Source organism: Barbatula barbatula, assembly GCF_947034865.1.
Source record: "Barbatula barbatula genome assembly, chromosome: 6".
NCBI classification, from domain to species: Eukaryota; Metazoa; Chordata; class Actinopteri; order Cypriniformes; family Nemacheilidae; genus Barbatula; species Barbatula barbatula.
The window spans coordinates 21,035,885-21,063,759 of record NC_136765.1 but is presented as its reverse complement, the minus strand read 5'-3'; the positions used below and the strand labels follow the sequence as shown (position 1 = coordinate 21,063,759).

At 38.5% G+C, this 27,875-nt stretch overlaps 2 protein-coding genes across 2 annotated transcripts in view; both read left to right on the top strand.

Annotated features, from left to right (window-relative positions):
- The window catches only part of ccdc85ca (coiled-coil domain containing 85C, a), a 28,892-nt gene extending 25,412 nt beyond the window's left edge, over positions 1 to 3,480 (top strand). Inside the window, exons 5-6 of the mRNA XM_079458711.1 lie at positions 115 to 213; positions 1,216 to 3,480. Of these exons, the coding sequence (XP_079314837.1) occupies positions 115 to 213; positions 1,216 to 1,305 (189 nt within the window). The 3' untranslated portion in view covers positions 1,306 to 3,480. The remainder of the gene's footprint in view (positions 1 to 114; positions 214 to 1,215) is intronic.
- A 919-nt stretch (positions 3,481 to 4,399) lies between these two features.
- On the top strand, positions 4,400 to 26,386 carry setd3 (SET domain containing 3, actin histidine methyltransferase). Its single transcript, XM_079458853.1, has 13 exons — positions 4,400 to 4,495; positions 5,805 to 5,926; positions 6,798 to 6,890; positions 8,929 to 9,077; positions 10,976 to 11,048; positions 11,508 to 11,764; positions 17,216 to 17,271; positions 18,882 to 18,996; positions 19,720 to 19,794; positions 20,644 to 20,810; positions 22,053 to 22,138; positions 23,036 to 23,196; positions 23,640 to 26,386. Exons 2-13 carry the CDS (start codon positions 5,830 to 5,832, stop codon positions 24,129 to 24,131), a joined length of 1,821 nt encoding a protein of 606 aa, XP_079314979.1. The 5' UTR covers positions 4,400 to 4,495; positions 5,805 to 5,829; the 3' UTR covers positions 24,132 to 26,386.
- The last annotated feature ends 1,489 nt before the right edge of the window (positions 26,387 to 27,875 follow it).

The following is a 27,875-nucleotide window of genomic DNA, read 5'->3' as shown; positions in this document are numbered from 1 at the left end:
GCATGTATATGTTGATGATAGTAAGACTGCCACCTAGAGGATTCTTTGTGATGTGCAAATGGTTGAACTGCGCCACAAGTATATTACTTAGCTCTCTGTTTATTTGTTTTGCAGGTATTGGAGGTCCATGAGAACCTGGATAGGAAAATCCCAGAGGAATATGAGGAGGATCTCAGTGAGAAAGAGAAAGCAATTGTTAGAGAGATGTGTAATGTGAGTCAACCTAGTAACATCTTCAATCTGCCTCTTTTCGTTACCAATTCCTTTCCCCCGAATAATACATGCATTTGAAGCATACACAAACAAGACTAACATGTATAGTGATGAATCATACTATAGTTAAGTTTGGGATAAGATTTTTGGCAATATACAGTTTTAATAGACTTAAAAGGGTAAATTGCAGAAAGTGTAGAACTTCTCTGACTACGAAAGTATTTTATATTCACAAGCCCCATTTATAGAGCCCTGATAAACAGTAGGGGGCTGTAAGTTTATATACTCACCCCCGGTTTGTTTGCTTGTCAATTTGTATAAGTACCATGGCTTTGATGGAGGACAATGTTTCAGTGTTTCACAACAGAGACCCACTTTCAGGCAATTTTAATGAGAGGCCTTGGCGAACGACCCCGAAGTGTTTACCTCACAGTTGTCTATGCAATTAAAATAACTATCACTGAAAACAGTTCAGCCCCTCTATAGGCAAGAAGGTCCCTGTGAACCCCCGATCTGTTCTCTGTTCCCGCACGTACTTCCTTTTTCAACAAAATAGTGGTGGCTTGATTGGGTGATCTGCAAAGCTCTCACAACCGGCTTGTGTTTCCATCAGCTTGAAACTTGAATGTCGTAAACGAACAAACATGTTGCTTTACAGACTTGTGTTTTGTTCAAATTGAATTCAGCTTCTTGATATCACTTGGACAAATAATACTGTAAAAATCATTGCAATCACTTCACACCTGTATATTTGTAAGTGATGGACTATAATTCTGTTATAGACAGACAATGAAAATCTAAAGTGGCTGGAGTTTGTGAGAAACGAGATATTTGATTAAGTCTCATCACAAGCAGGTTTTGATGCATCTGCGAATGGTTCCAGATTGGTCTGGTGCAAGTGCTTTCTTTTTATGTCATAAATTGCCTGTTATCCCACCCTTACCCCCATCAGAGGGTCTATGTTATGAGTTGTTGTGTAACTTTGTGCCTCCGTGTGTTCAGGTGGTCTGGCGTAAGCTCGGTGACGCTGCAGGAACGAAACCCTCCATCCGTCAACATCTCTCTGGGAACCAGTTCAAAGGCCCTTTGTAGCTCAGTGTCAATGACCAGCAGGGCGGTGAACAAACAAACAAATCTGTGAATACGACGAGAGTAACAGACAGTCTCAAAACTGGGCAACTTTTGGATTACACAGAAGAACTTTGCATCTACTGCCAGCTCCTCTCAGCCCACGGCATTCTGTTGAGACATTTCCTTCCAACCAGGACTGGTAGAATATGATAAAAGTCTCACAATTAGCACGAGTTAATCGATTTATTTATCTGCATACCATCTAAGTATTCAGAGAAGGCAGCTTAATGGATTTGTTTATTCCCGCTGTAGAAGGAAAGCACACAGCGCTTAGATGAATTGCCTCATGGAATCACTTCTACATAATTGAACCATTTCACTCCTTAAAAGGCCACTTAATATTATTCATGTTAATATCAGAGGATTTATCTACGTAAGTACAAACACAGCTGCAAAATAAGTTTTTAAGTAGTTCATTTATGCAAATAACATTTGCTCAGGTTCCTAGATATGTACTCCGGCAAACACTTTTTATACAAATAAATTCTGTATCCTGAAGACAGCCAGAGGATATGTACGCTGTACATGGCAGCTCATATTAATAAGCTTAAAATTCAGTCATTTTGTTCAGACTGTTCAAGATAAAGCTGAAAATTCCAGTTCACAAAGTTGCAAGTCATATTACTAAATGTACTTTAAGATTCTGATTGACAATCATGTGTAGTACTTTCTATGCCCTCCTTTATGTTTTTGCAGTCTGTCAAATATAAGCGAAAGAAGTCAAAATTTGAAATGTTCGAGCCATTTGAACATGTTATAAGGTGTCACAATACAATGCTTTTGAGCGTATATGAGATACTGAATAGGTGCAATAGACAAACTGAGCAAAAAAAGTACAATCTTTCATATTGAGTATATGGAAGTACTGTTAGTTCAGTCTGGAATATCACAACAATATTTCTAAATGTATCAAGTATATGACTTTAGCATATGCAGTTTTAATGAAGTACAGTAGTTGGTGATTGGAGGATGTTCAATAATTGCATAGTCTCTTCAAACAATTCATTTAGAGGTTTAATTATTAATAATAAAGTTCTGCTTGTAGTTAAATGTGAAATGTCTAATGCTCTTCCATAGACATCACGAGACCACCAGGCAGCATCTTTTTGTGTACATTTATGTATATGAGACATCGTTTTCTTTGTATAAGTTTTACGAATGGAAGGCTTCTAGTTCAACCCGTACGCAGTATATGATGCTTCTTTGAGTTTTCTGTCTTATTCCGATTTATTATCTGTTTAAATGAGAACTGCCTCAAAAGATACTTGCTGCATTCACACAAATGCTCTTTCTTTGAAAATAAGTGACCCAATAAGCCATACTTTTTATTGTCTGTTAAAATAAAAGCTTTTTGGAGCTTTGCAGAAATAAACAATCAAGTTATTTTTGTGTTAATGTGGAGTTTTCGTTCAATTGCATATGTATAAGAGCACTGTTACAAAGCTAGATTGAAATCACATTCGTTTTGGATGGTTTTGTTCACCCCGGATGCTGCAGGTGGCTTTTGGCAGTGTGTTAACTTGTCCTTCATTCAATTGAACAAAATTAGCAGCAAACATTTGAAAAAGGAAATAATTACACAATTACGTATAGACATTTTATAATTGTGTATTGGATATTGAAAAGGATACCTTATGAATTTAGGACAGTAAAAATGTGTACCCTGTTAGTTAGACGATATCGTCTCAATTATGCTGTAAAGTGTTTCATGTACACAATACATAAATATAAATATCGTGGTAGACTCGTTCATGAAAACTATTTTTGAAAAATTAAGTGTCCTTTATAAACAGATCTAACCTACACAACTACTGACTTTTTGTATTTGCTCATTTTAAAGCACAAACGAATCTGAAATGCTGAAACGTTCCTCTTTATTTTCAAATGCACTGCTTCTTTTGTGAATGAGGATTTGATGTTTAAATTGTTTATAAAATTCAATATTCTGTTTAGCTTGTCTGTATGTGAAACGCATTCAATTGTATTCTAGGACATACAATTCAGTGCTATGTAAATAACTTACTGTAGAATACCTGTAACTAGCATGGTTATATATTTTAATAAGCTGTATGTAGCCGAGAATTGACCTGTATTTTAGCAGATAAATAAATTGCAAATAACCCTCTTGTAGATTTGAAAAAGGTTTTGTCCTCTGCTGTTTGTAGTGTCTGAATGCATAGTAGAAAAAAGAGACAAGTCTGCCATCTATTGGAGCTTTGCATCAATAGACAGAGAGGTCACATCGTCTCATGTGCATCATAACAGATCTAACACAAGCACCTGCATGGTACATGCCCAACATCATTCTTCAACATCATCTTTGTGTCTGTACACATTGTTTTCTCTCAAGCTTAACAGCAAAGTTAGTCTGTTGTGCAAGAATATAACTACTACCATCTTTGTACGCAGTTTGTAGAAGTTGAGGTTTCTAATAAGAAACAATCACAACCATTACGTCATTATTTTTGAAAAGTGTCCTTTATCAAGGGTGCAACAACACAACATACAATACATCAGTTGTTGACAATTAAATGACATGCTCGCAGCCGAAAATAAAATGTATTTTTTTAGTTATATTTTTTTATTTTCAAGTGTATGCAATACGGTTGCGGATCATTTCTCGATTAGAAATTGCTTGGATTTACTTTATTATTATAAATGGTAATACATTCTATACATTACACACGTTATTGCGTAACGTACGTTATAGTTGTGAATGTGATTGACGTTTCCCTCTGCGAATCACGTTGGCCACGCATTATCCATTTATGGTCAATTTATGCATCTAAAGTAAACATCCAATCACAAGACACGCGAGCCATCGACTCTTGTCGCCACCAATAAAATGGCTGCAAAAAGCACCACCTTAGATTCAACCAATCATTGCTCGCAATTTGGAGAGACAAAATATAGCAAAGATTTCAGCCAATTATATAACAATTCTCGTAGTGCGCATGTTGTTTTATCCTATCAAAACAAGGCATTGTATACGCTTGGGCGGGACAAATACATTCTTGACCCAATCAGTCTTTCGGAAATGATACATGGGCGTGGCTCTCTCCGTTGATGCGGGTTTGGTTGAGCTAGCAGACCGATCTGAAGAGGATTGAGTTCCAGGTTGACAGAAGAAACACTTGCAGTCAATTGGAAGGTAGTTTTGTGTAATTATGTTTTAAATGATGTTTGCATCCGTACGTTGGCGATATAGTCATTTAAAACACATAATAAGCTTTCATGTTTGAAATTGCTTCGCAAATGTACGCTGAAGAGGGTGCCTAATGCAAAAAGTGTTGCGAAAGAGAAGCATGCTAGTTATTAACACACTGGTTGTGTCTTAACATGTAGCCAGCTAACGTTATCTAACTAAAGCACAGTTTTGAATTTCACAGGCGCAAAGCTTGAAGCACAGAAATGCCTTTGAACGTTTAAAACGCGGTATTGACACCCACAAATGTCGCTTAGGTAGTCAACAGTAGCTTTTGTAAGACAGCCATTGAATGGTAAATTGTATTTAGACATGTTACAGTCCCTCGCCGTTTTGTCAACATTCATTTGATCACTTGACATTTTAGCATTTAAAACTTCAGACTGAAATGCTGTATGGTGGTGTATAATCATGCCAAGCAAATGATCATCTGCTTGTAGGTTTGAATGGATGCATTGGGCCAGACTGAGTTATTTTAAGGCATCAGGCTGTTGCACATTATCTAATGTCTTTCTTCTGAGCATTATGTAATTTCTTGACTTTTTAGTTTATTAATAAGATACTTATTTATGGGGTATGGATGTGTCATGTCACTACTGTAAGCAAGTAGCTGTTAGGTCCCTGAAGGTTTCGGTCTTAAGTAGCTTACTTTTAAGTGTTTTATAAGTAGGCCTGCCATTATTTTGTTAGCAGTGGACATTATAAATGGTGTTATTTATAGTGGCGAATTGGACAAAGGTTTAGTAACATTTGGTGGCTTTATATATAGTGGCGAATTTACCTGGTCAGTGTGGCATCTCTAAAGATTCATGTTAAAAAGTGATGTATTGAATGTAACTAGCCTTCGTGGATGTTATATGGTATGCTTTTGTTTTATGTAAGCTATATGCTTAATGTTTACATAGTGGTTCCTAAGCAGGTATATAGATGCGATTGGTGTCATTGAGCTGGATATAGCAGTGTTGTGTGTGTGTAATCCCTCTTGGGGACCATGAACTCTTTTTGGCAGGTCCAGAGATAGATTTTGAATGTAAACATTTACATGTTTCTGCTATTTACCACTTTTGGCTATAGTGTACCTAGTCCACTGGATATAAATATTTATAAGACCAACATTGAGACAAGTACTTTTTCTTGCTTATTGCTTTTAAGGCCTTTTAAGGTGCACAGAGAAGATCTGAACCATTTAAGTTGTATTTTTACTTTTAAATCAATACTTCTTTTATGGAAGCCCCTGTTTTTCAATCTTTGCCAGCTATCCTCTCTCCTTGAACAGCAAGATGGGCAAAAAGAGTCGAGTGAAGACCCAGAAATCGGGGACCACAGCTGCGGTCTCTCCGAAAGAGATGATGAATTTAATCTCTGAACTGCTACAGAGTGAGTATAAACTGAAATGCTGTTAAAATGAATAACTCTCTTGAGTACCATGCTGTAATGTGCATCACTTGATTTGATTGTTAGAAAGGTTTTTTAATGGCAAAATTGTCCAAATTAACCCTTAAAAGTGAGGTTTTGGATACAGAATAGTTTCCTTCATGTAAATCTGTCTAGTATGCAATCATTTAACTTTAGCTTTGCTAAATATTTGACACACGTTACAGGAACAATGCCAATAGAGAAAACATTTGGTAAATTGATAGCTCAAAAATCAAAGTGTCATTCTGTTTCCAAGTGTTGTTCCAAGCCATGTGACTTTGTTCTTCCGTAAAACATTATATGTATATGTTAGGCAGAATGTTCAGTAGTTTTTAGAGGGATTTGTTGAACCTACAACCCACACTAGCAAATCTCGTCATAGTGTAGTCACTTATTAATGTTATTATTTGACTTAGACGATGAGCTCTTTTTTTTTATAGTGCTTTAATAATTTGGTTGTTTGATTAAAGTCCCAGTGAAATTAAAAATGACAATTCTTATTTTTCCATGAAATTTTGCAGTTTCTATATTAAATAGCTTAGCATTTTAAAATTAATTTACCCTAATCATTGTCAGTTAAAATCTGAAGTTAAAATCTGAAAATATCGCAACTTCTGGTTTACGGGGACTTTAAAGTACATAGAGTTCGTGGAGTAACCCAGAGATAGCGGATTTATTTTATACCAGAGTGCTCATTCAAATAATTTATTTATAAATAAATCTGCTCACTGTATAAAACTAAGCAGATTACAGAATCTGTTTTCTGTTGACCCATGCTGAGATGTTACCTAAAAACCTATTGAAATTTTTTTTTCTCTTTTCTGCTCTTTAGAGTGTAGCGGCACAGCTCCCTCTCCTGGGAAGGAGTGGGAGGAATACATTCAGATCCGAGCTCTGGTAGAAAAGATCCGTAAGAAACAGAAAGGTACTGAAGGAAGTTCACTTTACATCTATATTATGATTTTGTAATAATAAAAAAGTACATAGATCATATGAATATGATTAAGTAATTCTGGAGCTTTCCATTGGGCTGTGATCTTGAACTTCCTTCAAACAGGTCAAATCATGTTAAAATTGTCATAGTTAAGCTACATTAAAGAGTCTGTGAATTACTCACATTTACTCATGCTATTTGTTCAATTTGATATCTTCATCTTTACTGAAATGTGCCATGATATATGTCACACATGTAATATGTAGTTTAAGCCAAAGCCGCGCAATATTGTTCTTTATTTCCCCTGCGAGTTTGTATACTGTATGCAGAGATGGGTAAAGTAGCCAAAATCTTTACTCAAGTAAAAGTACAAGTAACGAGAAATTGTTACTCAAGTAAAAGTAAAAGTTACTATTTTAAAAATAACTTGAGTAAAAGTAAAAAAGTATGTAAAGAAAAAACTACTCAAGTAGCTAGTTACTTTGTATCTGATTATACTGTATAGGCCTACTATTCTAGAGATTAATATTTTAATATGATATTTTAATCAATGTTTTAATTATTACTATTATCATAAGCAGATATCTTTGCAATATACACACAGAGACTAAAGAATAGACAAACACAGAAGAGACAAGCATTTCTGTAAATTCAATCTAGTCCCAATGTCAAGGTAGTCTACGCAACTATCACTTATTTAGTATGATAGACCATATGAAACAAAAGTGAACCTGCAGAGTTCTGCTTTTACAATGCACTTAACTAAACTCAGAGCATTTGCTAAGATGATCTAAAACATCTGCAGCGCTCTCTTATATGAAATACAAAATGATTATAGACTAAATTTTCGTTTTCACATGTTGTGTCACATGTGTGTGTTGTGAAAAGGTCTTACCTGTAAACATAAAGTAAACCGTGTGGTATTTTCTGTTCTTTAAATGTTTATTTCTGCAGGCCCACGTCTCTGTGTCTAACAGGTCGCGCGCATGTTGCAGTGTCTGACGAACAGGTCGCGCATATGGCGGGCATTTATCATTGCTGGCAAACAATATGACACATTCGCAGTTTTGATCTCATAGATATAGATTCATATCTACTTCATATCTGCTCTTTGTGTTCTGCGTATTTTAAAACGAAGAACCGTCACGCAATGTTACGAAGTAAAAGTACAGATTTTCTATTAGAAATATACGCAAGTAAGCGTAAAAGTAGCCACTTTTAATTTGACTTTAAATGTACATATTTTCCAAAATGTTACTCAAGTAAATGTAACGAAGTAAATGAAGCGCGTTACTTAGTACTACCGACCTCTGACTGTATGTCTACCAGTGTTTATACAAGTTGTTTCCATTACTAATTACTCACTTAAAAAGTTCAATTACAAAGAAATATTACAGGTTTAATAATATAATTTTTATGTTAAATACTTCTGATAAAAACTTTAAAATAGATAAAATACATGTTTTTAAAGTTAAATTTGCTATTAATTGGTTGAAATCTATTAAGCTTACAAGTCTCAGGAGGTATTTCATGTAAATAACTTGCGTCAAAGGGGTTCAGCTGACAAAAAGAAGTTTGAAAACCCCTGCTTTAAAGACGAGAATCTGAATTGCTTAAATCATTGTGCTCATGCTCTGAATGCAAAGCCATCGAATAGTAATTTGCTGACAGTTTTGGAGCTTTGTTTTTCACACTCTACATGTTTGTCATAAACTAATGTAAATAACCCAGATCTACTGTAATAGCTTTGATTATAGTAGCCATAGTAATAGGTCTGATGAGAAGTATGAGGAAAATCAAGAGTGGTCTCCACAATGGAGTATCAGCTATGAACACATAAGTATCAATAACATAACCATTTGATCGAACATCAGTAAAAGGAAGAACCACTTAGTTCCACTATTGTGAGTTAGAGCAACATAATGCAGTAGAATAATGGAATTGATTACAGAGGGAACTTCTCACGGTGTGGTTCAATATACATACAAAAGCTAAATCGGCTTCTAATGGTATTTTGTTATTTCCTCAGGGATGTCGGTAGTGTTCGAGGGATCCAGGGAAGACTATTTCTCTGAGCTGATGGGGTGGGCCACCGAGTGTGGAGCTTCGTGCGAGGGTTTTGAGATCTCCAGCTTTGCTGATGAAGGATATGGTCTGAAGGCCACTAGAGATATTAAGGTTAGTGTATATCTTTACAGACTATCTGATGCCAAGATGAGCTGGTCAACTCCTTGGCTGACTGCAATTCAGCTTCCTCTCTGATTTATAAGTGTTCAGTGATAAAGGAAATCGTTGGTCAGTATGTTGGTCAAACAACTTTTCTTTTAATGTTTAAACTGTTTAAGCCAGTGTAAGCAACAATGTGGCTCGAATTCAAAGGACTGGCATGAGAGACTAATATAGTATCGCTCTGACATCACATGTTGGCTTGTGAACACACACAGTAATGAGATTCATTCCATTGCAAATGTAAATTACAAGTGTGGTATGTTGGCAGCGTTCTCCGCCGCCTACAGATCATGCTGTTGTAATGTATATTGGCGGTAGATGAAATCTATGTAATCCTTTTGTTGTAATGGTCAGCAGATGAGTGTTTATTACAGGGCTGGATGTAGTTATCATGTGTTTGTTAGTGCTTTGGCACAGCGGGTGGGTGGAAGTACTTAAAGCGTCACATGATTATAGAGGTTATTGATCACGTCAGGTAGGGATGCTCTCATCGACCATTTTTGCTTCCAAATCCGATACCTAAGATTCAGTATTGGCCGTTACATAGTACCGATCCGATACTAAGGTAAAATTGCGGAATTACTTAACAAACTGTATGCAACTGTTAACTAAACTTTAACACTTTAACAACTGTTAACTTGAACAATAATTTCCTAACTTTGTAAAACAAAATTACAAACATATTTTTCACAAGTTTAGTGGATTATTTGCTAAAACAGGGCATAGGCCTATGTGTTTCACTTTCCTTACGTTATGATCAGTAATATTTCTGCATTTGCTGATGCAAGAAGTGACGTGATGAGCATGTTTTTGCTTTGGCTGGTCTGTGCCAGCAGGCTTAAAATATGTAACCTATACCAGCTTTTAAAATCGATTTTATATTCTCCTTACTCTGACTTTTTTTTCTTTAATTAAGTTTTTTAGGACTCTAAAAGTTCAATTTAATTTTAGTAATTAACAAATTTTTTTGGTGAAAGTGTGTCTATTACACTGAAATCGTCAATCAATTAAAATCTTAAAAACAATTGTTTCATTATCGACACCGATACAAATATCAGAAAGGAGCATCCTTGACGACAGGTGACATTTACAGTCAGCGATCAATTGACTTAAACGGCTGTTACGGTTGTTCTGATTGAAGTTGTGGGTATATTGGTAAATGGGATGCGAAATTTATTTTTACACAATATTTCAAGTCTTAAGGGGTCAGGAAAGAAAGTGTGAAATGTTTTGTTGTTCTTGGTATTAAACTGATTGTTCACCCAAAAATTTTATTTCTTTTATAATTTACTCACCCTCTTGTCATTTCAAACCTGTTAGACTTACTATTTTCTTTTGATTTTATTATTTATATATACAGTATATATTTAAGTTTTATTGTCTTTTAAATTCTAAAGCTGTATTTGTAATTTTAAATCATCTGCTTTTTAAAGATGTCTTATTTATGTATTTTATCTTTCCTCTGTCAATCATTTTATGAAAATCACTTTGAATTACCTTGTCCATGAAATGTGGTATTTAAATATAGCGTTGCCTTGCCTTGCCTTATTTTCTTTCGCAGAACACAAAAGAAAATATTTTGAAGAAAGTTCATAAACGACTTTTCTTGTATGGACACAAAACCAATGAACTAAAGTGAATGGGTGCTAGATAACTACATTCTTCAAAATATCTTCTTTGTGTTCTGCGGAAGAAAGTAAGTCTACAGGTTTCAAATGACTAGAGGGTAAGTCAATGATGACAGAACTAGAACTTTAAGCTTTATTGTACGGCTGTACATTGGGGAATTTGAGTGGTTTTGTGTTGAAAACACCTTGTTTTTTTCTGTGGGTTTCTGTTTGTTACAGGCAGAAGAACTGTTCCTGTGGATCCCCAGAAAAATGCTTATGACTGTGGAATCTGCAAAGAACTCTGTCCTCGGTGAGTTTACTCATATCACTTTTCCATTGCCACTGAATACCACAGAAAGCTGAGCTCTAGCGTCTATTTTGCATTACTTGTCATAATATTATTTGTGAGGAGAGCATACTTTTGTGCCTGTATTGCATTCACAAATTTGGGAAAGCCTGATGATTCATGTTTTCAGCATAAAAATGTATTCACATAATGTTGGTTTTGTTTTAGATTTTTTCATTCTTAAATGTGTTTATGTTCTAGTTTAAATTTTTGGAATCACATATAATTATTGTGGTTAGCTGATTTAGCTGATATATATAGCGATTTTTGTTCAAACCAAACTTTTATTCATGTCAGTAAAAATCTAGTGTGAAAACAACACTAAAGAGATCGTTAGTTAGTACCAATAGAAAAAACTTTGTGATTTTAAAATCTAGAAAACCGATGTTTTCATTCAGTCCCTAACTTTACCATCATTCACAGGACCTCTGTACAGTCAAGACCGGATCCTCCAGGCCATGGGCAATGTGACTCTGGCTTTACACTTGCTGTGTGAACGGGCCAATCCCAGCTCCTCCTGGCTGCCCTATATCAAGACCCTGCCTGCTGACTATGACACACCCCTCTATTTTGAAGAGGAGGAGGTGCGCCACCTGTTGGCCACACAAGCCATACAGGATGTGCTCAGTCAATACAAAAACACAGCACGGCAGTACGCCTACTTCTACAAAGTAATCCACGTAAGTTTCACTCATACACATATTTCCTTTGAGGTGTGTACATATATGAAAGTAAATCACAATATTTGCCAACTCTGGCGTTTTTCACTTTATGTTGGAATTTAATTAGAGTTAAAGAATGATTGTAAGTATCAGAAGCCACTTGCTTATGTGGTGTGGTCATGTAACAACATTTGTACAGCCAAAAACAGTTATCATTGCACATTACAAATAGTTTTATTTTCTATTTTTACATGCTTTGTCCTGCATGTAATAACGTTACACCCAATGAAAGATGGCCTCATACCTTTCCAGAGATGATAAAACCTTGCAGATAATAATACAGGCGAAGCTGAAAGAACTGTCACAAATTGTAGTTATTGATGTCACTGAATTCCCTATAAATAAACCACTTCTCACTTTCTTCAGCAAGTCCATAGAGTTGTCCTCTAGGTATGGCATTTGTGCAGAGCGAGTTGACTGATAGCCCTATCTGTGTCTCATACATGGACTGCCAGCCATCTGAGTGCAGGGCTTTTTAAGCAATCACGCCTGAAGTTATTCAGACTCTGTAGCCACATGAATAGCTGTCCTTTACTCTGCTGTCTGCTAAGGTGAGGAAATCCAGTTTTAAAAGGATCCCTGCTGTTGGAGGCACATTGGAGATGGGTAAAGGAGCTTTATAATGCCCTCTTGCACCCAATTTCAGGGCCCCTGATAAGCTGCCATTGACATGGTTTACAGATGGGGCTGCACTGAGGTGCTTTGGCCAACAGGGGGAGATGTTTACCTCTAAAAATGCTCTTCAAAAACATAAAGAGCAGACGGATGTGCTTTTCGTTTCGAGACCCCTATTAAAGTGTTTTGAAGATGCCTTTAATTTATTCTGTCTGATACAAACACAACACAGTGGTTATGCAAATGTAATTGCATGTCAGTTAGGGTTTTGATACATGTTAGAAGTTTCACATTTTGATTTTAAATTGTGATTTATTAAAGAGACAGTTCACCCAAAAAATCAGTTCTTGGCCGCCATAGTAGTCAAAAGTGCCACACAATTGTTTACTTTCCTATGTTCTTCAAAATATCATCTTGTATGTTCAACAGAACGAAGATATTTACAAAGAATTGTTTCTACTATGGTAGTCAACGGTGGCCAAGAACTGTTTGGTTACAAGCATTCTTCCATATATCTGTCTCGGTGATCATCAAAACAAAGAAATGTATACAAAACATCTCAAGGGTGAATAAATGTTGACCGAATTTTTTTTTTTGGGTGAACTTTCCCTTTAAGTTATACATCAATATGTCAATTAATTCATCCTGGACCTTGTCTTGACTATTAAGGAAGCAATAATATGCTGAGTTTCTGCCAATTTCATTCAGAATATCCGCTGGTACATTTTTGTTTCTTTCATTAGATGACTGTCAATTAGAGAATAGAAAGTAATATTTCACATTGTCAAGATAAGGCATCAAATATTCATGCAGATTGTTAATGTATTTGTCACTTTGTCTGAAAATCTGTAGACGTTTTTCGTTATTAAATGTTTTCTGGTAAAAGGGGTGGGCGTATAATTAGAAACAGTGTTATTGTTTTTCGTTCTCTGTTAATAACTTTAATCAAGTGTATTTATGCTGTTTTCCTTACAACGATTGTGACAAATAACAGGAAACAAAAATAATAAAATGTATGCGTCTGCTTCCTCGGGCCTTTGGCATCACGCATCAAAAAGTTAATCAAGTCGTATATAGAAATTTTGTCAACATTTCTTTGTCCATTAGGTGGCAGAAGTGAAGCTTTCAAGGATCGTGGTGCAAATGAATTGGTACTTCCACTTAAAGGACTTTTTCTGCAACTTATTATATTCAGCATGTACAGTAAAACAAAGCATCGGAAACCTCTCAACATAAAACAATTCCATACCGATTGTGTAAACTTTTCCATTAACAGAAGGATTTACTCTTTGTGCGTTCGAGCAGGAGTCTGGAGTGAAGTGAACATCTCATTCTTGCGCTGTGTCTTTTTTTTGAGGTTGACTTAAGGGGGAGGGTTGTCTTGCCGGCCCTTCGGTGAGCGACCTGTCCCTTTTTGCAGCTCCTTTCCGCTCGGCTCTTTAGGTTGGGAGCCGGTGTCACTGTAATGACTACTGTCAATGTCAGCCTCTCTTCTGAAGCGGCCGCAGATGACCGCGCTGGAAAATTAGCTTGTCGCATTGGCTTTGAATTGAATTGACCTGATTGTACCTTCCACACATGACTGACAACCCCAGCCCCCTTCTTCTGCCTTCTACCTCCCCCCGCTTTATCTGGCCACCCCCTCCCGGCATCTCTTCGAGAAGAACCGGCCCTTCACCTGCTGGAATTGAGGAGCTTTTTCATATATATTTGCCTACGTGAAGAGGGATAGGCTGTCGTCAACGCCGGGCGCCCTCCGAGGAGTATCCGAGCGCCTCCCGTGTCCGCGGGGGACGAATGATAGCTGCGCCTTCCTCGCCGGGGCTGGATGCGCAAGCGTGTGTGGGGGAGGTGAACCTCATAAGGTGACCCCAGTATGCAGGGAATGCAAAGTAACCTTGGTGTGCCGCATCTGCCGCTGTTGATGAGAAATGAACCGGGTCCCAACGGTACCGTCGCAGCCCCCTCCCTCGCCGCACCTGGGAAGATATCTGTCTGACCTTCCTGATGTAGAGAGTTTCGCGGCGGAGTGCATGCGTGGTATTCGCCAAAGATCAGCTGAAATCCAAAACATGTAAAGAATAAAATCAATTCCGTTTGAAACTCAGCATGCACCGGGATGACGAGCTCGCTAATGCCGGCCGGTGTGGCGGAAGAGACTCGGGGTGCTCGGGGATCTCGGCTCCAGAAAGACCTCCTGGAGGCCACCGGCCAATTAGCCGCGTTTCCCGTCGTCCTCGTTAAGCGGAGTAGGCGCTCGTGGTGGGAGCTTTTGTTTTCTAATTGATTTACAGGGCTGTCCCCCCCTCACGTCTCTCTGAGCCACCGTGCCATTGTGCCACATGATGAATTACCTCTCTCTGGTGATGCTAATGTATCACAAGCTGAACCTGCAGCAGTGCAGCTGCCCTTTATCTCTGAAAACTACCCCTCATCAAACGTGCCGTCTAAAACTAGCTCTGTTCCGTCCTACCTCGGAGTTTTAAACTAGCTATGTGCTTTTTTTTGCCGGACTGGTGGCCGTATCGTCACCCCTTGTGCAGGACAGACCTCTCTGTGGTCTTCCTCGAGCCAGGTTCTCTCCCTCCTGAGGTTTATCATTCGGTTCAACTAATTATTGCCTTAATTGAATCTATTACGCTACTCAGGCAATCTGAGTATTCCGATCTCAGAGGGCTAAAAATATCATTAACGGCACTTTAACTCTTTTCAGGTGGCCTATAATGGATACAGATGCTCTCCTAAATGTTTTTTTTTTTCATTTTATTTAGCTGTATTCAGCACATCTTCGCTTAAAAAAATCACCGCTCTACACTCTCTGGAGATTTGCGCTATTACTTCCGTCAAATCCGTAATGTGTTTTTTTTATCCTTACGTGAACCAGCAAACCCACAACTCAAACTCGGGATGCTGAATTCTGACTCGCTGGCTTTACAGGGGGCTTATCTTTTAATGGTTGTCCGTCATCGTACGCGAGCGCTGCTTCTGAGTCCGAACGTTCACCAAATTCAGTCTTCAGTGGACAGCTTGAGCACTGTTGTTATAACGCATCCTCTTTGACCTTCATCTACCTGAGCGTGCTACATCTCGTCTGAGTTTACGGAGTGGGTTAGGTCAGGTTCTTTGCTGTAGAGCTAGAAGTAAAAAATACAGTACACTTCCCTTTAACAAACCTGCAAATACATGATGTGACCACGCACGTGCCTTTTGGTATCACCGTCTCCTCTAAGCGTGTGTGGGTTTCCTGAGCAAGGGGGAATACAGGGCTCAATTAGTGTCAGGGAAATTGATTAATGGGAAGAGACATGGAAGGTAAAAGTTAGCTACTACTTCTGTGTGCTTCTATTTCATGCTTCTATTCTTCAGTTTTAGTGCCTAATGATGCAGTTTGATTCACAGGAGTTTGCGTCTCCCTTCTAATAAGCACACGTATGTCTGTGGATTACGAGTCTGCAAAATCTGAAGTGCTCTTAAAGGGACAGCTCACCCTATCTGTCACAAGACAGAAAACACAAAAAATGTATGCGTTTTGGCTGTCCTTTTATACAGAAACTGCATTTTAAGGGTCTGTAAACGCAAACTTTTGAAAACGGGTCTCAAACGCTACCGCAACGATGACATCACGCGCATGCATATTGCGTGTTCAGTCACGCGAGTATAGCCAAAACAATATGGCGACTTCCCGTATTCTGAGCTCTCGCTGCTTACGTATTAACGTTTCCCCAGCAAATTGTGGATTTGCTGCAGACCAGCGTAGACACACAATTTACATTTGCCAGATTTTAAACACATATATATGTCGACAAACTGTATTAAAATGCACTTTATGTGTAAATGCAGACCGTTTTGGTAACGCTGTCATGTGTACGTGGAACTTTTCTAAAACGCAAAGGAAAAACTTTTCAGTTTTTCATCGTGTAAACAGGGCCAAAGACAAACTCGCACACCGAACTGACATCTGAGTTGTTTTGTGTACAAGTCTGTAAACAATTCGTCATTCTAAAAGTTTTCTTATGTTTCACTCTCTTCATTCCGTTTTGTTGTCTGCAGGGCAGTTTTATCACCCGTTCTCCGTGATGGACCGATCACCCGAGCCGTGATTACGATTTTGGCGAGCAAGCTCTTTGATGTATTGCGTTATATACATATCAACGTCATTATGGTATGCGCAGTACCTCATTGTGGAGCCGCGTGCTTCATTTCACAGGACAAGCGCCACACACGCAGCCACTAGAGCACCTGTGGGGGGAAAAGAAGAATATCCTTCACTCTCAGCTTCATACCTACGTCTATTTTTATGGCTCATTTTGCATGTTCAGGAGGGTGCTACGGGCCGGCTGAATTAGACCCTGGCATTCTTTTCTCCCTCCATTCTCCCCCCCCCCCCTTTTCTGCGGGATCGTAGCTTTGCTTTTTTTCGCTCTCCATGACACCCGCTGCAAATGAGCCCTTGGAGGGAGCGAGTCTGTGGCTTTAAATGTAGATTTCTGTGGCACCAGTGGCTCTCTGTCACCCAAATTGATGAAGCAGATTTATGACGGCTGCTGGGCACAACAAATTAAGTTGACAGTGATGTATGGCGGGCTAATGCCACCATGATCCTTGCATAGCACCACTGGACGCTCTCTGCCTGGCTAGACTCTTGTTAGGATCTGTTAGGCAGCCACATAATGAAATTCAACTGACTGATTTGCGTTTTTCTTTTTTCTTCCTCTCTTTCTATCCTCCTCTCCCTCTATACCTCCCGATCTTCTCTCTTCTCCTTTTTCCTTCCCTTCAATCTTCAATTCCCAGACTCCGAACGCCAGCAAGCTGCCCTTGAAAGACGCCTTTAGCTTTGATGACTACAGGTTGGTTGAAATGTCCTATCCTGTTAAAAAAAAGTAGAACTTCTCTTCACTGCCGAGGTTAAAGAACAAGAGGAACCCTTGGCCTCAGAAAACGAGGCGTTAGTTCTCATTGTTCTTTCATTAGCACCAAATTATCTGTGAAGGAATAATTTATCATTGGTCCCCTTTCATCTTTAGATTGTTGAATATGATGCAAGTCTGTGCTCCCGTTGGGCGATGTGTGAAGGGAATGAAATAGCATCTTGTCACAGCTAATGTTGTCTTCGGTGGACTCGTGATTTCACCGCATTCCTTTTAATAAATGATGTCCAGATTAGTTATAGGACTATGGGAGGCATATTCTGTATTTTTGAAGGATTTAGTATTTATACGTGAAAGACACTTTTAATGTTGTTTAATGTTTCCCATGTGAATAATACTACATGCTAAATTTAGTATTATGTGGCCGCCCTCTTTCTGACCCTTAGATGTAAATGCTCTGTTTTTGGTGCTGTAGGACATTTGTATATTAATTATTTTTGTATGTGAAATTAGTGTCAGGGATGTTACTGCAGTAGGTTTTGGAATATTTAAGGGAGATTGTAAACGTGGGAGGTCATTTGTTACAAGTTATAAACTGTTCCAAAGCAACAAAATTAACAAACGTTACTATGCATCCATGCTTTCTTGACCCGCACTTAACTTCCATTACAAAATATAGAGTCTCTGTAGATTATTTCTGAAAACAAGCTAAATGACATAAGTTAGCAAGTTAAAAGTATGTCTTGCCAGTTGATTTTGGGTTGCCAGTAGAAGAACCATTACTTAAACAATTGGGTCGTGCATTAAAGTTTAGTTATTTAATAAAAATGAATCTACAATAAAATTCAACAAATTGTTTATTTTATACTATTATACATAAAATAGGTATAAAAATCAATAGAAATACAGTAAAATAGAAATAGTTATATTATAAGCCACTAGCCAGACCCATGAACAAACACATACCGGAAGTTAACTTTGGCCCAGGTGTGTGCATCCGCTGAAACTGTCCATACCACTTTTAATACATTTGTCTGATTTGTCAATACATTAACTTTTATAGTATATATTGGTATATCAGTATATATATTATATACATATTAGTATATTGGTAACACTTTAGTATAGGGGCAATTCTCACTATTTGCTAGTTGTTAGTAGCATATCCTTTATTGGCATATTTGCTGTTTATTAATACATATTCTGCATGACCATATTCTACATCCATAATCTAACCCAATACCTTATCGACTACCTTACTAACTATTAATAAGCAACAAATTAAGAATTTATTGGGGAAAAAGTCGTATTTAATGGTTTGTTAAAAGCAAGAATTGCCCCCTATACTGAAGTGTGACCGAAATATTTAATAAAATCTATATTTGAAACATTTAGAAAACCCAAAATGGGCTAATTATGTGTATCAAATTATGACTGTATAGTTGGTCATGAAACTGCCTTGCCGTCTTTAACTGAAAAAATCAATTTGATATTGTGGAACAAACCCATGGTCAAAACAAAAACATTATTTTAGAGTCATGTAAGAACTGATTTGTATCCATAAATATTTTTTGTCATTTGCTTCTCAGGTGGGCAGTGGCCTCTGTGATGACCCGACAGAACCAGATTCCCACAGCAGATGGTAGTCGGGTCACACTGGCTCTCATTCCGCTGTGGGACATGTGCAACCACACAAACGGTCTGGTAAGTCCTCAACATGAATTCCACATCCAAAATAATACATGGTCAACAGAAGGGTGAAAGTTTTAAAAGAGAGGTTTAGGCATTCAAATACTTTATTGCATGTCACATGTTTACAGTGCTTTCAGTAGAATAGCACGCCTGAAGTACACAAAAATATTCACTTTAAAGGATGCAGAAGCAAAATGTAATGCAATTGTTCAGCAGATTATGCCTTGATCTCGAGGGATCTTTTATATTTATTTAGATAATTTGTCTTTGATTGCACTCCGTGGCTTTTGCCACAGAGCAATATATCGCTTGTGTTTATATGACTGTGTAATGCGCTTATGTCCTAAAATGAAGTTTTGCTTCAAATGATAATTTGCATTGAAAATCAGTCAATATAATGTGTAATGAAATGTTTTTTCTCTGGTTAAGGCTTATTAAAAAGATATTGTAGGTTTTAGTAGCAGCTTGTTTTTCTTACAGTTTATGGTTAATGAGATTTAGTTGATTTCCCAGTCATTTTCACAGATTTAATAGTAAAATATTGTGTGTGTGTGTGTGTGTATAAGTAAGTCAGCATATGTATAGCTGGCCAAAGCTAACGTGATCGACATCATGTGTGGAATGTTTAGATTTGAAGGAAATGTGTAAGCAACAAAGAAAAATCTTGTGGAATTTTCCTTAACTGTCTGTGATATTTCTCTAGTGTGAATAAGCCATTTCTGTTTTCTGTTTTAGATTACGACAGGTTACAATCTAGAGGACGACCGCTGTGAATGTGTAGCTCTAAAAGATTACAAGGAGGCCGAACAGGTAAGTGCCGTGACCCGTGCAACATCTCCGCCATTGTAAGATGAGGATGACCATTCATCCTTATAGCAAAAATCCAGTATCTTTCCAGGTGAGGGGTAAAAAAGGAGGCAGGGGAATTTCATGCCATGCGTTGTCCCCCTAATACGCTTGTACATTTTCGAATTTCCATTCTCACCTCTCGCAACTGCTCTGCCCATGATGCATTTATCAGCCAGCGGTCATTACGCAGGCCTAGGGGGAATATCAGATCAGAGGCATTCAAATCCAGCCACGAGGACAGCGGATGTGCAAGGTCCGCAGTGACAGGGCAGGTACCCCCCCCCCCCACTTACAAGAATGTGAATTATTTGATAAGATTCGGTGAGACAGCCAGTGAAAGAAGGCGAGTGCAGGGCGGGCGCGCGGGACATGGCGAGGGTTGGGGGCGAGTAGAATGGGCCGTTCTGTGAGCGTCGCTCTGTACAGAACCGTTTGATCCCTGATTCCTGCTGCTGATTTCGCACCATGCTGGAACTCGATGTGGAGAGGCCGAGAGCAAGATTGAACTGCTTTTCTCACCCCCTCTTACTCTTTCTATTTCACTGGGCTTTATCTCTCTCTTTCACACTTTCTCTGCACAGTGCTATCTGTAAATGTTGCGGATGTACGGTAGGGGTAACGTTCGAGGTGTTTGAAAGCATGTTGGTGTGGGGAGAGTAGAAATATGTTCTGGGGACTAAATTATCAGTGGGTGAAAATACAGGTTGCATGTGACACTACAGTATAATTGACCTGTGCATCATGTATCATAGCAGCCTGTGATGCTTTGGTTGTCACAAATATGCCTCTTTCTTTTCTCTGCCTTTCTAGATCTATATATTCTACGGGACAAGATCCAATGCAGAGTTTGTGATCCACAACGGTTTCTTCTTTGATGATAACGCACACGACCGTGTAAAGATTAAGTTGGGTGTGAGCAAGAGCGAGCGTTTGTATGCGATGAAGGCCGAGGTTCTGGCACGTGCAGGCATACCCGCGTAAGTAAAGCAATTATAAATTATTATAATTATTTTACATTTCTATTGATCACATGTCAGTGTCACACAAAATGACTTCCAGTGCCCTTTCAAATTAATAGGACTTTAGGCAACAGCTGCGGATGAAACGGCTATGGTGACTGGAAGTAGGCGGTTTAACCGACGTTGCCACGATCGCGCATATCAAATCGAAAGTCTAGGTCAGCTCTCCTGTGAAGTGTTGTTTTCAACAGTAGACACAACCAACGGAAAAATCGTTAGCATTAGCTTGCGTTAACATATCAACACAGATTACATTAAAAGACTAATGATAGAATGATATACTGTTACAAATACAGCGTATAACCTTAATTTGCCTAATTGTCACGTAGTAACCACAACGGCAAACCCTCTATTCCCCTGTTGTAGACCGTTACAGTACAACGCCACGAGTAGCGCTGTCATGCATGTGCAATACAATGACAGAACACTATTGCCGTTCCGCTGTTGCTTAAAGTCCCTATTAGCATTGGTTAAGAGAAGCCATGGGAAAGTTTAAAGCGCCAAAAAAACAACTTCCCGTTTCAGTTTTTTGACATTATACAAACGTCCGAACAAGAAACAACTAACAGAATAAATGTTATATGTTATATCAATGTTAAATGACAAATAAAATAAAGAATGAATCCGGAAGTGTTTCTGAACCAGTGTTTACAGATTACCAAGTAGTCTATTGTAATATAATTTAAATTGTTTTTACAAGCTTAAAGCATTATCTTGTTGCATATCACACATTGCATTGATCGCACAATTGCATTTTTCTGGAGTATCGTGGAGCTCTAATTGTTAAATACTGTCTCTCTCGCTGAACAATATCATGTAAAAATGTCCTCATCGATATATAAATACTGTATAATCCATCCAGGCTCATGTAGAGTTGCCTTTTGATTCAGGTCAGAGTCTAGATGCTCCTTTTCATCCCAGTGTTAAGGCAGACAGTAAAAGGCCATAGATTTGCTTCAGTAATTAAACGCTAAATTATAAATGATTGAGCGTGTTTTTAAAAATGCATCAAGTTCAGTGGCCTCTCAGCGCTTCAGATCAATCAGTTGTCATGCGACGGGGAGCAGTGCCATAGTCTCGTGCAGGCGGGAGGCTTCCATTAGCACCTGCCCGTTCCGCTGGAGTTAATTGGGGTTTAATTTGAGGAGGGGGAGCCGAAGCACCATGCTTTGAACCTTCTTTGGTTCTCTGCCTCCACAGGTCCAGCATTTTTGCCCTCCACTGCAGCGAGCCGCCCATCTCTGCTCAGCTTCTGGCCTTCTTGCGTGTCTTCTGTATGACTGAAGGTAAGAGCATTCAATTGTCTGGGAACTTGAGGCATGGGAAACAGGAAGTGAGATGTTTCGTTTCATAGCACGTCCCTGAACAAAACTAGACAAGAGGAACGAGATGTGTCCGGATTAGCTCTTTGAGCATGTGGTGTGATTAAAAATTTAAGGAAGAACTTTGCGTGTAGGATGAATGTATTTCCATACTATAGCCACTGTGTTTGAATTGTCCCGTGACCTGTTTTGGGGCCTGTGATCAAACAGTGAAAATAATTTGATCAAATGCTGTTAAAATGGGACTAATGGTAAAAACGGTAGCCATAAGAAACTTTTTGGTGCCAGGAGAAGAGCCTCAAATGGCCTGGCATTGCAAAATGACTGGTGAATTTTAGCAGATTGATAATTGGTCATTTCCAGCTTTTGCATTATGAACACTTCATATTCAGGCTCATTTGATATATTGCATAATATAAAGGGAAGTTTGCATATTCGGACATGAACAAGTGTCCCTCAGGTGTTTAATAGATTAAGACAGACCAGCAGATGTATGCAAGGACTGATTCACAGTCAGAGATAACCAGTAAAATATTTATAAGCACAAGAGGTTTTTGTCATAAATCCCATAAAGCCAGGCCAAGTCCTCTGGCAAGACCTCTTAAAGTCTAAGCCTATACATTATTCAGATTTTTTATGTTAATTTTTAAACGAAGCACAGCTCCTGCGCTGGGGGCTTCCGTTTTACTGGTGTGACAAGGTTTGGTGACGCGACGACAACGAAACACTCGCTCACGAAGCCCCTTCATCTCATTAGCAGCCGTGTAATCGTACCTTACGTAATCACGGCAAATCAGACCTGCTGGCGCAGTAGCGCGGGATATTACTCGCTTAACCAGAGAGTTGTGTTTCTGATTGCAGAGGAACTCAGGGACTACCTGGTGGGCGATCACGCCATCAACAAGATTTTCACCCTGGGCAACGCTGAGTTCCCCGTCAGCTGGGAAAATGAGATCAAACTGTGGACGTTCCTGGAAACGCGAGCCACACTGTTACTCAAGACGTACAAGACAACCTCAGAGGTGCTGGAGGGCAACCTTTTTAAATCATCTCTCCCAATCTTTTGTTATAATGAAGATCAAGACGTAGTTTAAGGAGTTATACAGTAATTCAGTAAATGTCATGCATGTTTTGGTGCATGGTACACACTAGAATGTATGGGGCTGGGTTCCCGAAACCTTCTTAACACTAAGTCATTCTTGGGTTATCGCCTAAGAGTAATAGCGACATAGTCTTAAGAACGACGTAGTGATATGAAGGTTTCGGGAAACCCAGCCCAGATAAAGAAATTTTTAGCCATTGAAAGCGAGATGGTACGTCTAAACTTCCATGAGTGAGTCACCGTTGACCCTTAATTCTCATTTATGTCATTCTGTTTTTAATTTGTATTCTGCTGATGCTCTTATCCAAAGTTTCTTACAGCTAACAAAAAGATATGAAATGTTTATTATTGTGTTTTGTCCAGGATGACCGTTCCATGCTAGAAAAGCCTGACCTATCCCTGCACTCCCGCATAGCTATAAAACTTCGCCTGGCCGAGAAAGAGATTCTCGAGCGTGCCGTGTCCAGCGGTCGCACCAAGCGCCTGCATTTCCAGAAGCAGCTGGATGAAGGGGCCCCGCTGCCGCTATACGAAGAAAGCGACATCGCCCTTCTGGAAAACGCTGATGCCAAGCTTCCCATCATCCTGCGGAAGCTGGAGGAGGAGGATGAACGTCTTGAGGAGGAGATGAACCTGGTGGAAATGAAGCCGGATGAGGCCAGCCTGGCCTCCTACAGGAAAACGGTTCTTAACGGCGGGTCTAAAGATGTCAACGGCACTCAAGAAGATCCTCCAGGAAGTGATGCCATGCCAGAGGGGAAGAAGACAGGAGATGGGGTTGAGAAGACACCTGAAAGCCAAGATGAGCCAAGTACCAAACGAACTGAAGATGAAGCAAAAGAAGGCAGCGAATAGTCTTGAGCATGGTGGCAATCGTAGTTCCTGCTATTTATTTATTTTCGTTCGAGAGACTCGCACAAATAGGAGCAGAAGCTTTCTAAACAAAGGCAGTGGATTTCAGTTTAGTTTTTTTTTATTAAATGAAGCTTATGTATGGAGTATGAGCTAGCTTAAACTAAGAAGCCTGACGTTTTTTGTTTCGTTTGAGTTTTATATCAGTGCCACATTGGTTTCTTTTGTAGTAGCTTTGCTCGTGCTGCCAGAAATGACTGGACTCCTGTCTGAATGAAAGCTTGCGTGCAACTCACAAAATTAAAGAAAATATATACTATATTGAAGGACTTCCATGGTAACGGTGCCAAGGATGTTTCTGTTAATCTAAAATACTGATGTAGAGAGTTAACCTCTCTCTAACAGCCGTTACTGTAGATCATTCCAGAAACATTGTTGTGTTACTAGACAATCATTATTCTTTTATTTTCTGACATCAATCTGCAAGATCATCGATGCCTGATGCTTGCTAACTGTTACCCTGGTAAAAAGTCTAGGTTTTCTAAACAAATTTAGTCCGCAAAAACACATTTATATACATATTTGTCATCTACTTCAGAGAACAGTCAACACATTCTCAAAGTGATTTTTTTTTCGTTTGGTATTTGAGCATTTGTTGTAACCCGTAACCGGAGAATAAGAGGCTGTTTGTGACCGTGTGGTTACTACACCCTGTGAATGTAGTTCAGTTTGTGTTAAAATCACTCTTGAGTGTGTTGCTTATACACTAGTTTTAATACTTAATATAAGGCTTCTGAGACAACTTAGCAGTAAGAAGAGTTTAAACATTGTACCATCTTTGCAAATTCAGTTTTATTTTTATGACTATTCACCGTAACCCCAACATAATTTGTCGCTATTTTATGTAACTGTTGCATCCGTCTTTTAAGCCTTAAAGAAGTAATGTAGTCGGTCTTAAGATGTGAAACACTGCTCCAGGATGGAATCGAGTTTATGTTTCAGTGCTGTGTAGCTTTTTCATCAGTAGACATGTCATCAAAATTCATGACACTTATTTCCTAACAAGTTTTTTTTCCAAGTTGACGCCTGCTTTTTTTATGTTATAGTATTAAAACTGTTTAATACACTGTTCAAAGTGGACTCGAGAAGGATGTTCGAGAGATTATGATGTTCTTGCTGCTTCTTTATATAGATTTATAGCTTTGGAAAGCTTACAGCTTTAATACATATTCTGAAATCTTGTGATCTAGCCATTAAGAAGATCCACAGTGGATTGCACTGAAACAGTATGCCAGATGACTGTTTAGACTCATCCGGATCCATGATTAAAGTTCTGGTCATTGTTTCACCTGAATCAAATAAGGTGGAGTGCTTTTCTTCAAAACGTTAACCTGTCATGTAGAGAAACCTTTACTCCCATTAGGAGACATAAGGGCACGCGTTCATTGTCCTTTTATTCTTGGTTTCTTGTGGATGGCAAAAAAAGGAGGTTTGATTTAATGTATTTTTTCATTCTCTGCCCCCCAAGCCCCATTACAAATTTATAAAAGAAACATTATCTTGAATCATTTAATTCGGGGCAATTAAATTTTGAAATTCCGCATTCATTATTCATGGGCTCCATGATAAAACCCCTTTAATCCGTGAATAGATTATTATAATGGGCGATAGTGTGGGCAGTGGTAATCTCGGGCAGCTCTGCACATGTCCGGTATTGTTAGTATTCTTCTTGTCAGGGCTGAGAGCAGGAGTGCATGGAGGTCCCATTGGCCTGGGACCATGGCACCAAAGTAATTCTTCCTATGAATAATACACTCAGCTTCTATTAATATACAATGCTGTCGAGCTTTGGGCGGAGGACCCATTGTCATGCACGTATTTACCAATACATGTCACTTGTGCCATACTGGGGGATGAAGGTTTGGAGGTCACGTTTGCATGAATGTTGAGTGGTGAAGGCCCAAGCAGCACTGTGTTAGACGTGTAGAGTTGACGTTTTAAGTTGGACAATGCACTCTTGAAAATAAATGTTTCAAAATGTAATTTTAGGGGGCTTTTTTCATTCCTAATTATCAAAATACAATGTGAGAACAATTTCCATGTGTATTTTCAGATTTTATTACTCAAAATAAAGGCTTTTTGGCTAAACAAAAAGGTCTTAAAAATAAATTAACAATTTCTGTTTCCCCAAAGAACAATTCATTCAAAAGTTCTTTTAAAAATGTTTACCTTTTATAATCTAAATAAAAATTTGACACAAAAATACAATGAACCTTGTGCAACGAAGATTCTTCAGATGTTTAAGGGTCTGTAATGGAACCATTCTGCCAAGAAATGTTTTTATTTATTTTGAAAAAATGCACCTTTATTTTTAAGACTAGAACTTGTTTATTAATCTTCAAGAAAAGTGATCCAAACTGCTACTTTATCAACCTATAAAGATCTTAAGTAATAGTTCACCCAAAAAATGGGTAACGCCGTTGTTCTGTTACCAATAATCTATAAAATGTTATTTAGTACTTTGCAGTATAATAAAGCCATTCAGGTTTGAAATGACAAGAGGGTGAGAAAATGATGGCAGAGTTTTCATCTTTGGGTGAACTATCACTTTAATATGAGTGTAGATGTGTAGAAATATTCCCAGCGATTAGACGAAGTGTAATTTTCATCTCGGATCTCTGTCTTCAAAACTATATTCACATTCACCAATGCTGATTTAATGTCTGAGGTCTCCGTTTAGTCAACTACTGTTTCTCACGAACAGCATCTCTACATCAAATTGAGATTATGGGCTCAGATTATAACCATAATAATCTATTATGGTATCTTCTACCTATATCTAACCGTGGGAAGAGTTGTTGAATCTAAATCTGTGAACAGTTTGGTACAGAGGTGGTTGGAAACACTGCGCAGGTGAGAGAGAAAGTATGGTGATTCTTGTGAGAATAATTCCGTCTGCGTGTCTATGTGGTTTTTAGCCCCGGTTAAGTTTACGTGGCCATCTGACATGACACACGGCTGGAAATGTTAACGGTCATATTTAGAAAGAGCCATTAAACAATCACAGATAAACTGCCTTGTCTTCTCCAGCCCTTTGAAGTGGTTAGTGCTGCGTTTTACTTAGTCCGTCATGTGAGATGAAGTGTGACTTTATTATTTAAAAGCTGTGGCTTTTTTCTGACCACTAAAGCCTTGCATGTTAAAACGAGACGTTTTTATGAGTGAAGTGTTTGCATTTAGTAGTCATTGTAGTAGGAACAGCTAAATTAAAATGGCTAATGTCTGTAACCTCGCAAAAAGTCATTTACTTGTAGACGTACGTGAACTGGAGTTCAGACATTGAAGTCTTCATCCCTGTGTAGGTCACTGACTCCAATCCAAAACTATTACAGTATTTGTAAGGGGAAAGCAGAAGAAATGTAACTAGACTTATCACATCCTACTATGTAAAAAAAACATTTGTCCATTTAGAAAAGCGGAAGCACCTCTTCGATTTCCATGTATGCATTTGGAAGACGCTTTAGAGACATTTAAACTAGTATTTTTATCATGTGTATTCACTGTTGTATTAGCGTAGCAATAACTTTAGTTATGGTTTTGCGAGCGTGCACCACAAAAGAAAAGCAGTTGAGGGTTTCATAATGGAAGTACATATTTATAATTAATGAAAAAGTACCAAAGGTTTGGAGATGAGCAGGCCTGGCCTAGCGTGACCGGCCCACACCACTCTTGCGTTGATGGAACCAG